Source organism: Musa acuminata, chromosome BXJ2-9 (genome assembly GCF_036884655.1).
Source record: "Musa acuminata AAA Group cultivar baxijiao chromosome BXJ2-9, Cavendish_Baxijiao_AAA, whole genome shotgun sequence".
Lineage (NCBI taxonomy): Eukaryota > Viridiplantae > Streptophyta > Magnoliopsida > Zingiberales > Musaceae > Musa > Musa acuminata.
In genome coordinates, this window is record NC_088346.1 from 3,352,714 (window position 1) to 3,364,950 (window position 12,237).

The 12,237-nt window shown below is 38.8% G+C and overlaps 1 protein-coding gene and 1 long non-coding RNA gene across 2 annotated transcripts; one reads left to right on the plus strand and one right to left on the minus strand.

Moving 5' to 3' along the window:
* The first annotated feature begins 7,780 nt into the window (after window positions 1–7,780).
* LOC135622552 (uncharacterized) lies at window positions 7,781–8,787 on the plus strand. Its single transcript, XR_010491106.1, has 2 exons — window positions 7,781–7,998; window positions 8,289–8,787. It is a non-coding gene; the product is annotated as an uncharacterized LOC135622552 (long non-coding RNA).
* On the minus strand, window positions 8,777–12,024 carry LOC135622551 (cell number regulator 5-like). The gene is made up of 5 exons (XM_065124493.1): window positions 11,886–12,024; window positions 11,117–11,370; window positions 10,906–10,950; window positions 10,047–10,273; window positions 8,777–9,395 (listed from the first exon to the last, which is right to left on the minus strand). Exons 2-5 carry the CDS (start codon window positions 11,181–11,183, stop codon window positions 9,228–9,230), a joined length of 507 nt encoding a protein of 168 aa, XP_064980565.1. The 5' UTR covers window positions 11,184–11,370; window positions 11,886–12,024; the 3' UTR covers window positions 8,777–9,227.
* Window positions 12,025–12,237: the final 213 nt, after the last annotated feature.

Consider the following 12,237-nt stretch of genomic DNA (forward strand, 5'->3'; position numbering starts at 1 on the left):
ATCAATATAGTATGAATCGGATCATGATGAGATCATGATAATGAGACCGATTCACCTTTAAACACAAACCTTAAATAATCTCAATAATAGGTTATTCGAGAGGGACATAAAGATAACCAAATAGATTAGTGTACTATACACTCGTCTATATAATGGAGGCGACTGGTCTCATAACTGCTCGTGTGGAGACACTATGGATATAGTACATGTGCTCATTAGAGATTGAGTTTACTAATTGATTCTCTTAGGGAATGCTCGATGGTTGATGATGCTTTATTGTCAAACAATGATTCTACCGTCCCAATGATGTATTTGGTCCTTAGACTTGAGACACCAGTGAGCTAGTCATAGGTGTCCTACAAGCCAATCACGTGAGTGATGACACGTGTGACACGACACACTCTTTTTATATATTATTATTATAGTATTTTTTTACTTTATAATTGTTGTTGTATATTTTAACATGCACTCTTTTTGCTTATTATTATTATGACATAGTGGCCTAGTAAATCCACATTCGATGAATCGGGTAAATTATTGTGGAGATTAATAATTCACTTCGTCAAAAAACGTCATGATAGGTATGACTCATGACTAGCTTGATATTAGAGCCCCTATCTTACTAGACATCCAATAAGCCCTTAAATTATTAGATCTTATGGATAAGATCAAATAAGAGCCAATGAGAGATTATTGGATAGAGATCCACTAATCTAAGATACTTGGATAGTTAGATGGAGATCTAGTACCTAATATGGTAGGATCTATTAAGGTTATGTTGACAAGGGGCCTCTATAAATAGGAGGGAACCGAAGGATAGTCTTTTTGGCTGCCACCTCTTATTCTTCTCTCCCCTTCTCCTTTTCAGCTAACAGCTCCTATTTGTGGCATGTGGATATTTGGGTAGCGATTCGAGGAGCATCTTCACAACCCCTACGTGTGGATCACCACTAGAGAGGAGGAATATATGATCTCATAAGTGGTTTTTAGTTTTATAAGTTTTTGTGTATCAATCTTTACACGACGATAAAATCTTTTTGTGAAAATCTAAAATTTTTATTTTTTGTTCTTTTACTACATATGTGATGTTACCTCTAGATTTCCTTACATAAAGTTCATGCAGAAATATAAAAATAAAACACTCACTAGTGTTGAAAGATGATTATATTTTTAAATTATCTGGTTACAAAGGGAGTCAACCTTGTTTATATAGTATAAAGGGAATGAATCCATTAAACGATATTCATATTCTCAATTCATAAATGTAGATCAATCATGAATATACCTTAAACTTATTTGAATGGCTGAATATAAATTATTTATGAATAAGTCCATAATTTTTAATATGATCCAATATGATTAAATGACCTTTATTTTTCAAAATAGATTAAAATTCATCGTTCTCACAAGTTTGGACTTATTTAAATCATATTGATTATTTTATGCTCTTCTTGTATCCGTATAACCCTAATTAAATCTTAACCAGCTTATTTCTTCTGAATGTCTTCCAATAAATAAATTAAGACTTATTTCATCTTTTAGCTTTAGCTCTTGTCATTCCTCTTCCATGAATAATTGAAGGTTCTTTGACAGAAACTTATTTCATCATTCATACTAGAGGTGGACGCAGGCGAACCCCGAAGGAGAGAAAGAAGAGGAAGAAGAAGGTGATCCCTCACCGAGAATCGATATGCAAGCTCTCGAAGCCCTTCGGTAGGGACCAGGTGATCGAGCTCCTCAAGGAGGCCGCCCTCCTCTCTCGCATCGCCACATCTGCTAACTCCGACCTGATCCACTGCAACATCTTCATCCATGGCCTTGGTTGGGATGCCACCACCGAGGTCCTCTCCACTGCCTTTTCGCTCTATGGAGTCGACGAGTGCAAGGCCGTCACCAACTATGCCATTAGCAACTGTAAGGGCTATGGCTTCATCCTCTTCTAAACCTGTGCTGCTATAAAGCAGGAGCCCTAGAAGAAAGATCGACAACTGCATTACCTCCTACCAGCTTGCCTCTTTTGGCCCCCTGGGCTCCCAGGGTCCCATCACCGAGCTCACCGACCGTAAAATCTTCGTCTGATGGGGATATAAACAGGAATAACCTTTGTATAGGAACAAATACTAGAAGACCAAAATACGCAGCGGAATAAAATGGAAACACAATCAAACAGAACACCAAGATATACGTGGAAAACCCCTTCAATGTGAAGGGTAAAAACCACGGGGCAAACTAGAGATAATCCACTATGAGAATAATGAATATACAAATCTCAATCTCTTGCCCAAAACCCAAGCAACAACCACAAGAGAATAACTGGGATACAAGGATCACGTTACTGCCCACAGTATCTAAAACCTCCCAAGTAATCACAGCAAGAGCCTACTGTAGATTTGATCTAACCTGAGATGAGAACACTGCTAGATGATTGTGAACAGTCTCTCTGCGTTGTCCTTGTCTTCTTCCTTTTCTTTCTCTTCCTCTTCTGCCTTGTTCTCCTTCTTCTCTTTGGAATCTCGTCGCTACAAAGATCTGTCTCGTTGCTGCCTTTTTATAGCTTTAATCTGCCTCTAAAACGCAGCCACCACACCCCCCTAATCTTAATTAGGGTTAGGTTAAGAGGGGGTGTGAGCTGTGGGCTGATAAAGCCCACATGGGCTGAATATGGGCCATCAGCCCAACATCGTCAGCAACATCGACGACCACGGGGACTCAAAACATCTACATGTCTTCTTCACTACATTTGGGGAGATCAAGGGGCCTTTGGGGTACAACGAGACCACAAGCAAACCGCAAGAATACACAATATTCATCTACAAGACAATCGAAGGTTGCAAGAAGGTCCTGGAGGAGCCGAAGAAGTTTTTTTGAGCGATGCGAGTTGGATTGCTATAGGGCATTCAAGGGGTTCAGGCCAAAGAACCAGGTAGTGGGGATTGCTAATGTGGCAACGACGGTAGCAGGCGAATGATCTTACCATAACCTAAGCGATTCAATCTTTAATGGGACTCAATTCAGCGGCAGAATTAGTGGGGCACTATATCAACTTAATATTTTAAAAAATTATATTGATATTTCTTATAATTATTAAATTAAAATATTTAGATTCAATTATCCTAATATTATTGATTTTATCAATAAAAAATAAAAATAATAAAAAAATAATTTTAATATTTTAATTGATGATGACGGACAATGATATTGTTGGGAGACACGGGTGACTATTTTAGTTGAGGAAAACGACGACGAGAAGCGAGAGTCATCTTGCATTTATGTCGATGTCGACATAAAAGTAGAGCAACGAAAGGGTTCTTACCTTTTATTGTCGTTCTTTTTATCTACGATAGTCACCTATGGTTCCTCGCGACATCGTCGTTCGCCACCACTATATTAATCGAAATGTTAAATTTATCTTTTTATTATTTATTTTCGTATTTTCATTAATAAAACTAATGATATTATGATAAATAAATTTAGATGTTTTACTATAATATATATTTTTTTTAAATATAGAGATTAAGATAAATATAACTAATATGTAATTAGTTCGACAGAATGCTGGGATTAGAGTGCTAAACTAGGGTGCCAGTGGCTATAGAGATGTCACCATCTTTGAGCATGAGTTGGCCAGCTCTACCAAATGAAGTTGGATCAGGGTTTGTTGGAGGCAAGTGTGGAGATAGATGAACAGCATCAGTCCCAGTGCGATTGGGAGCTATCAATCGCAAGCAGCTTTGCAAGGCTTGGGAGCTTATCAGAACAGTTATCTATGTCCATCAACAGGGATGAGTTCAGAGTCTGGCGGGGCGGTAGGTAAGATCTTCTCAATTCATGTGAAATTTGCTTGTTTTGTTTGATTAATTACGTATCTTTCACATTTGCAAATTCTTTATAAAATGTTTTTAAAAAAAAATTAATTCTTTATGGAAAACCTCGGTAATGGTCAAGAATAATGGAAGAAAAGCAAAGATTTCTGAGATATAAAACGAGTGATACACCGAATCATCACCCACAGTGACATGAGTAAACCATTCTGTCGAGATAGATGGTGATTATGCTTTTGTCACCTGTATCTATCTATCTATCTATCTATCTATATAAACATACATATGTTGATCGAATACTACTAGATGGTGAGGAACGATGGGCACAGCTTTGTATACAAAGATGATAGGTATTGGATACTCGGGACCACAACTTCCCTTTATGAATGCCATTTATTAGTCATTTTGTGACTTTAGGATGCGTGTTCCGGTGAAACTAAAGTTCACGGGGCACACGAAGCTGGAGCCTCGTCATCGAAGAAGAGGAAACAGTTCAAGAACAAGGTAACTCAATGCAAGCTGAGATATATTGTAACTATATTCTCTGTAAGTCAATAGAATATTTAATCCTTTTCGAAAGGATGACTTGCTTGCTTGTTGCGTATGAAGAATCCAAGCTACTAGAGTAAGTAGATAAGATACTAGTTCGTCTTATTCGGCAAATATGAAGTAGAACTTATCATAAATGATACTATTATATTCCTACTCTTGGTAGAAATTTCTTCTTTTATGATTTGTGTCATAAAACGATGGGATTAAGCTTGAGGAGTTGGATTTGTTGGAGAATTTTCACTGATGTGAAATACTTGCTGCATGAGTATGTCTCAGGATGACTAACAGTGGAGTTCAAATTTGTAGCTTGGGTTGGTCAGAGTTTATTGTGAGGCTGGCCAGAGCATTAAGACCTCGCGGCTGAAGCTTTATCTGACCTCAGAAGTCTCTGAGGGTGGCTCTAATTAAGGCCGCCATGGATGTTGGGCTTCGGAAGGTAAGCACCATCTGGAGGTACAAGTAAAGAAGGTGAAGAAGGAGAAGTTAGTCTTTGCAAAGATGGATTATTTAGGTGAAAGGTTGTATCGAGGAATTGGATGGATGGATGGTGGGTGGGGCCTTCCTACGTTTTCTATTATAAATAACCACAAAAATGGTTGACGAACCCACCGTATTTATCCCCAAAGTATGAACAGTAAGTCGACAACAGAACCACATAAAATGGTCCTCGAGAAATAAATAATTATGTCCTAACAAACACAAATATATATATATATATATATATATATATATATATATATATATATATATATATATATATATATTCCCCAAAAACACCAGACGACCTTCTTAACCTGAACCAGCGAGGCAACCGAACAAGGCGGCGCGACGGAAGGGGAAAGAAGTCACCACATCCACCACTGAACATAAGAAAGCAGCACGGCGGCGGAGTCGTCCATGTCCTCATCGCCGTCCGCATCGTCGCCGCCCTTGACGGCAGCCGGTTCGCGCTGTAGCAGGGTGTCCCGACACAGCGGGCACGTCGCCCGCCGGTGCACCAGCCAGCGGTCGAGGCAGCGCCGGTGGAACAGGTGCTTGCATCTTAGCTCCCTGATCTCTTCGCCCTCCTCGATGTCGGACAAGCAGAAGACGCACTCCGCCGGCTCCTTTTGCCCCTCCGACGGCCGCTCGTACCGCGCCGTCAGTAGGTTGATGTCGCAGGGGTGCAGAACCTGGTTATGGCCGGAGGGAATCCGGCGAAAGCGGGAGCCGGGCGGCCATGTAAAGTGAGCTCTCGCGTGGAGCTGAACGATGGGCGTGAGGAGGATCCTAGTGAGAGAGAGCAGCAGGTTGGAGAAGGGAATCGAGAGAACGGAGATCAGCAGACAGAGCAGCAGTCCCATGATCACATCCACTCGGGAGTTGGAGGGAATGCGAAGCACAGGCACCGAAACTGGTATTTATAGTCGAATCTCACCTTCATCTTTTACGCAAGTATGTATACACGTACGTATAAACGTACATTCTTTCCACGTACTTTTGGTAGCGGTTTCCTGTTACTAAGTCTCCAGTCAATATAAACTTCACATCACTTCATTAAACGAGATGTTGTTGCAGGTTCTGACTTGCATCGGATGACAAGTGTCGATGAAGTTTTGACTCGGGACGTACACATCAACCATTAAACCGGAGATGGAAACAAAGAGGAGTCGAATCCACTTACAACGCATCACAAAACGGGGAATCGACCGCACTTAAATGCAGGTCAAAGCCATTGGTAAGGCTTTTAAGATGCGGACGCAATGTTGACACCTGTGAACGTGAGTGACACTGTTCTTATTGAGATCCAAAGCTCACAGTGAAGTCTGAAGTCGGGATGAAACGAGGGAGTAATTTGAGGCGATGATGTACCGAGAAAAGGGTGCATTCAATTGTGTGATGTGACATTGGGCTGTGGCCTCATGCGTGAAATCTGCACTGTATTATGTGACGATGTATGTGAGAAACAAGAACGCGAGAGGTGGATGTGGACCAGTATAAATGAACATTATGTTGGTCAACATGCTAGCTAGGTGCCCAACAAAGACGAAACCTAGTCAATCGATTACTCGAATTCTTCTCTGAGTTTGAGTTGCGTGAGTGCTACAATAGGAATCGAACGTGTAGAACAATTCTGAGACTTGCTGCGAAACTGTGCGATTAGAATAGCACAAACAGTTTCGAATAGTGCCGATTGCGAACCCGTAGATTGGGGGGGGAGGAACCTTGCTTTGGTTTTAGTGTTGACCGTGAAGTCAAGCACTGTCTTAATAGTGCTTGTAATGTAGGAAAAAGGCTCCTTGTTTTGGTTTTTGTGTCGACCTTGAAGTCGAGCACTGCCTTTTACTTCTCTGTAAGCTATAATAAACCCTTAGATTCCCATCATATTTAGTTACCATTTGAAATCTGATTCGATAGATTTTATATTGAGAACATTATTCCGATGAATAATTTGATTGATGTATAATTTCATGATTTTTTTTTTTTATCATCTACATATTCTTTAGTCTTCGCATTTACACAGTTGTTGTTGTTATTTTGCACAATGAATGGTTAAGAAGAATTACAAAAGCATTTCTATCTATTTAGTGTTGTCGAACATACAGAACACAGACAAAGGGAAGGCGAGAGAGAGAAAGAGAATTTTAATGATGTATTTAGAAAGAAATGCCACCTTATTTCAAAGATCATGGTGGGACGTGTAGACCAAACTTGTTGTATGAACTAAGCAAGAACATGGGATTGCACGTAGTTGGATCTGGTCGAAGGTGCGAGGTGCGTTTGAATCATCACATCATTTGACCTTGGCAACAGCAAAAGCGTGCCCCCAACTCTCACCAACCAAAAGAAAGCACGGAGTCAAAATATACATATATTGAAAGGTCTTATTTCCGAACAGCATAAAGGAAAAAAAAAAAAAAAGAGTATTTAATCCTAAGCAGAAACTTCCAAGCCTCAGAATAGTGCACTTGTAAACCTGCTAAAAGACACCAAATCTTAATTGTCCTTTGGGTTTTAGCTGCAGCAGATGGCGTCAAGATTTAAGAGAGAGAGAGAGAGAGAGAGTTTGTGTGGCATGTAATCTCACAAAAAAAACTAAAAAATATATCCTCAATTTCTCCTCCCATATGCTTTTATAGGTTGTAATCACCCGATTTTTTTATTACAGGACTTAAAGATCTCATCAGACAAATTTTTACGCCTAAAAAAAATAGTACGATAACAATTCACCTTAAATTGACGATTCAAATTCTTTAAAATGTCAGCATGGAATAACTAGTAAAGATGTTAATTCTTGATAAAAAAAAAATCTTAAATAAAATCATTTATTTTTATAAAAAAATAAAAAAAAATAATGAATTGGACAGATTGTCTATCCTCTACCCAAGGATCATTAGGGGGGTTAATTTCCTCTAATCCCAAATCATCGCTAGCCATGTTGCCTACTTTTAGAATTCAGAGACTAATTCTGGTCTTCTTTTTTGGCCTGTGATGATTCCCTGACCATTGACTTTGAAGCATATGACTTGTAGTTCCTATTCCTACAAATAGAGCCTCAGCTACATCAACTCCTAGTTTTGCCAGTTTCTCCATTAGAGACTTTTCCTGCTGTTAATTCTGTTTCAGCTGTAGGTTCCGATCCAAGGTAAGCAGCTCCCCCCCTTAAATTCATGAAAACTGGCTTGATCTCAAAGACACAGATTGTTCTGATCATATAAAATTTGAGATTCTGATCAATCAACTTATTTGTGATACTGATTTTGCTATATTCCCTTCGAATCTGTAGTCCTCTTGTTAGCACAAGGCATAACCTACAGTACTTCCATCTCTTCTTGAAACTTCAGTAACTTATGATAAGCTCAAATCCAACATATATTACCAGTTGAAGACCTGCTAACAAGATTATTTTCCTTGTTTTTTGTTCTCTTGAAACAGATACTAGGGAGAAGAGTAGGCATGAGTACTCATTACCTTGTTGCAGAGGGAGATCAGCAGCAGGTATCCAGGCATGATCATTTTCAAAAGCAGCTCAGCTCCATGAAGAAATCATGGTCCATCGATTCTCTTGCAAGCCTTGCAGAAGGAGGCAAAACCTGCATCTGTGCACCGACGAAGCACGTGGGATCCTTCCGTTGCAGGCACCATCGCCACTCCTCGAGCATCAGCCTAAGCAGCCAAGCCCAGCCACCTGCACCTGCAAAACTTTCAAGCTCATTGGAAGTTAATGAAGCTAAGTAACAGATATAAAAGAGATGTTGATCCTTGTTATGGTTTTATACAGATTGAAGAGGATTGCTGAGATTGGTCTGTTAATATTACTTACTACTTTTGATGTGTGGATACCGGAGATTGTCAGTAAACTGTGATTGCCTTATCTGTGTAAGAATACATGCTTATGTCAAAAATAAAACAACACTTGTGTGTTAAGTTTGAATTACTTGGCCATGGCAACGCTATATCATTAATGTTTAGTAAATAGATGAATAGTACAATAAAACCGATACAATAAGGTACCTGAGCATGTGGTGGCCTCACAACATGACTTCAAATGCCAGCCATTTGCTATGTCACATGATCAACACTAAGTGCAGTTTAAATCTGAACCTCAGCTGAAGCAGAAATATTTTACTCCACAAGCATACATGAACATTGTAGTACAATCAATTAAGCAGATGTAAAAATCTAAAAGATATTTTACTCCTCGTTTCAATATGGCAAAACTACAAAGCCTCTTGCACGACCTGAAGTTGGAAGAATTGCAATATCCTTGTCCTCGATGTTTCAACAGCTTTAGTTTTTCCAAAGCTACAAGCCATTCTCAAGGAAGCGCAAGGAGCAGTGTGAGCAAGCAATATAAACGTTCTTCAACTTCCATTATTCATGTGGAGCTAAGTCCATTGTCTGGATTGGGGGAGAGGCAACCTCAGAGAATGCCAGAGTAGGACTGAAGCCATTGGATCTCTCATAAATCTCTCTGCACTCTTGACAAATGGCACACAAGTGGCAGAACAAATATGTGGCCAAGTCACCACACAGTGCTTCCTGGAAAGAAAATCAAATTAGAAATTAGACTATATCGGAGAATAGTCATCTCAACACTTTAGAAGGAGTATCAAGTATAATGAAAATAGAAAGGGGCAAAATAGGTCATCTCAATAGTATTAGTTCATTGTTTGCAACAACACTCTAGATTTAATTTCTATACAACCAAATATCAGAAAAATGCAATGAAACTCTTAAAATCTGTTCAACTATCAAATTTTCATGAAAAAATTAAGCCAAACAATAACCTCATAATGATTCGGTGCCACATTCATGCCAAAAAAATCTGCATCAGAGCATATTATAAAAACCATGTATTGGTGTTATAGACTATATCCATTCTGGACCAAGAAGTACAAGGACAGCCTTATGAAATCACAAAGGAAGATATGAATTGATTAAAAAATCATTTCTATAGCAACTTATTTTGTTGTTGCTTTGTTAAGTAGTAGGATCACTAGAAAAATTAAGCAAACCCCGAGTCAAAAGTCACTCAGAAAAAACAACTTGGGCCACACCACTTGCACTGAGATTTGCTGCTGGAATGGGGTTGTGAAGAGATAGAGAAAGTATTTCATGTAACATTTTGGTATACTCAATGGAGTAAATATATAAACTTATTCCACAAATGTTTTCAAGGCACTGGCATACCTGCAGATTATACTTTGTCTGTAGTGACTTGCGGTATCCACATGCATAACAAGCAACCATTGATCCTGGTACTCCAGCAAGTAGACCTCTGGTGAACAGACAGCAGAGACTATTGACAAGACCCCACAAAATAAAATGGGTCATGCATGACCCTGCCAGTGTTCCAGATCCCAGGAATTCTGCATTTTCCCCAAACAGGAAGCATGGACATACAACACCAATACAACCTAAAAGAATCAAAAGATAAATAACTGAAACAACTTTTTGGCTACTTGTGAATAAGCAGCTCTTATCAAATGCAAAAGGAATCTTCCGATAATGGTAAAGAATCAAATAATACTATAGCTAATGTAGATTGTATAAACAAACATACATAATGAAACATGATATAAGTTCTCATAGGATGGAAAGCAAACCAATTTTGTTTTCCAGTACTTATAAATGACAAAATAAAACTATTTTTCTATAGAAAATAGTATGAAAGCTTGATGACATGCTTATTATCATAATAAGTAAGATATCATTGAAGAAATACAATAAAGTATTCCTAATTTTCAGAGGACTCATTCCAGGAATATTTTCTATGGAATAGCAAATGTGGTTTACAAACAATTTATCTAAAGTCTTAAAGCCCTTCGAATGAAAAGGCCACTCAATGTGCTTAAATAAAATTGAGAATGCTACAGTTTTTATTTTGTTCATATGATTGCTTGAAAATCAAATATTGTTTAAACTTTAGTCATTTTTTATTTAGAATATTTAAATTTATTAAGGTACAATTTGGCCATATCATCTATACATGATAATGGTGCACGGAAATAACCAAAATTTGTAGAGGTGAAGTAGCATGGATTGATACCTTCCAGAAATTGTTTTCGTGAAGTGTTGTAGACAAGCCTTACTCCTGCATGCATATAGACAATAAAGAAAGACCCAACTGCTTGCATAACTAGCGATACAGCATAGTAGTAATTAATTTGAGCTGAGTCTAGAATCCCTATCTTCTCAAACAATTTCTTTTCAAGAGCTCTAGGAATACTATTATGTTGCATTAAATGAAAAAATTGCACCTTGAATTATTTTTCTTCTGAAAATTAAGTCAGATGGCAGAAAGTAGCATACAGCTCTGCAAATCATCGAAGCAAGCACAGATTCCAGAAGACCATTATGTCATGTCCTGTGTTACAGATAGGTGAGAAGAGGAACTTGCATTCACAGGGTTACTGTCAACTTCAGTATCCTACTGATGTAGAGGAATATATGGAGGTGGAATATAGCTGCCTTGCCCTTTCATATTCACTGAAGGATGATCACAAAATTGTTTCTGATACCAATATCAAATGAACATCATCAGAAGATTGGGAACACATTATTGAACTTAGATTAGCAGATTAGCTGTGTGATCCATATTTACATAAAATTAAACCAGAGAGTCTTTCTTTATTTCATAGTTTGTTTTCCTTTGGTAAGAAGAAGCTTAAAAGATTGAATCTGAAACATACTAAAGAACGGTCCAAAAAAGGGCGTCACTCTAACCCGTGACCTATACACAGCCACATAAAAACCCCTTCTTTTGCCTCTGATGGAAAAGAAGTGAAGAAGGACGAGACATTAAATCCCCAAAAAGTAATCTTTAGCAAGAAACAAAAGCCGTCATATTTCCATAAGTCAAAGAAGGAATATTCAGCTCAAATCCTAAAAGCGCGTCGGAGAACCAAAGCAAAATTATCGAATAGAAGTCGAAACCTACAACGATCCTTCGAACGACCCACGGCAATCCCAAAGATCTTAACAATGTGCTGATTTCTAAAGAAGCAAAGGCAGAAAGAGAATACTTACCGAGGAATTGATCAATTGGCGAGGGCTTCCACGAATTCAAAATGAAGCTTCAACTGGTCTCCTCCCCTCCGTTCCAAAAGCCGAACTTTTCTTTGTTTCTAATTTCCCCCATTAGAAGAGAGAGCAAAGAATCGAAGTGGTTATGCGGAGAAGGCGGCGGCTGAGATTACGTCGAGGTGTCGTATCTGAAGTCGCGCCGGAAATTACACGTAGACGCGACAAATTTCGCGGGCTGCTAGAACACATGCAAACACAAGAGGGCATATTCGTGGATATCCATCTTGTTAGGGGCGTACTCGTAAAGTACGAGCCCATTGCTGGCTTCGTCCGACCGACGGCACGACAGCTGCAA

Bases quoted from the DNA above. Each gene is read 5' to 3' on its own strand.
- LOC135622551 (XM_065124493.1), bottom strand. From the start codon at position 11,183: ATGATTTGCAGAGCTGTATGCTACTTTCTGCCATCTGACTTAATTTTC. The intron at 10,951-11,116 runs GTGCAATTTTTT...ATATGCATGCAG, and splicing joins CAGAAGAAAAATAATTCAAG to GAGTAAGGCTTGTCTACAAC. The intron at 9,396-10,046 runs GTATGCCAGTGC...TTTTCTTTCCAG, and splicing joins AGACAAAGTATAATCTGCAG to GAAGCACTGTGTGGTGACTT.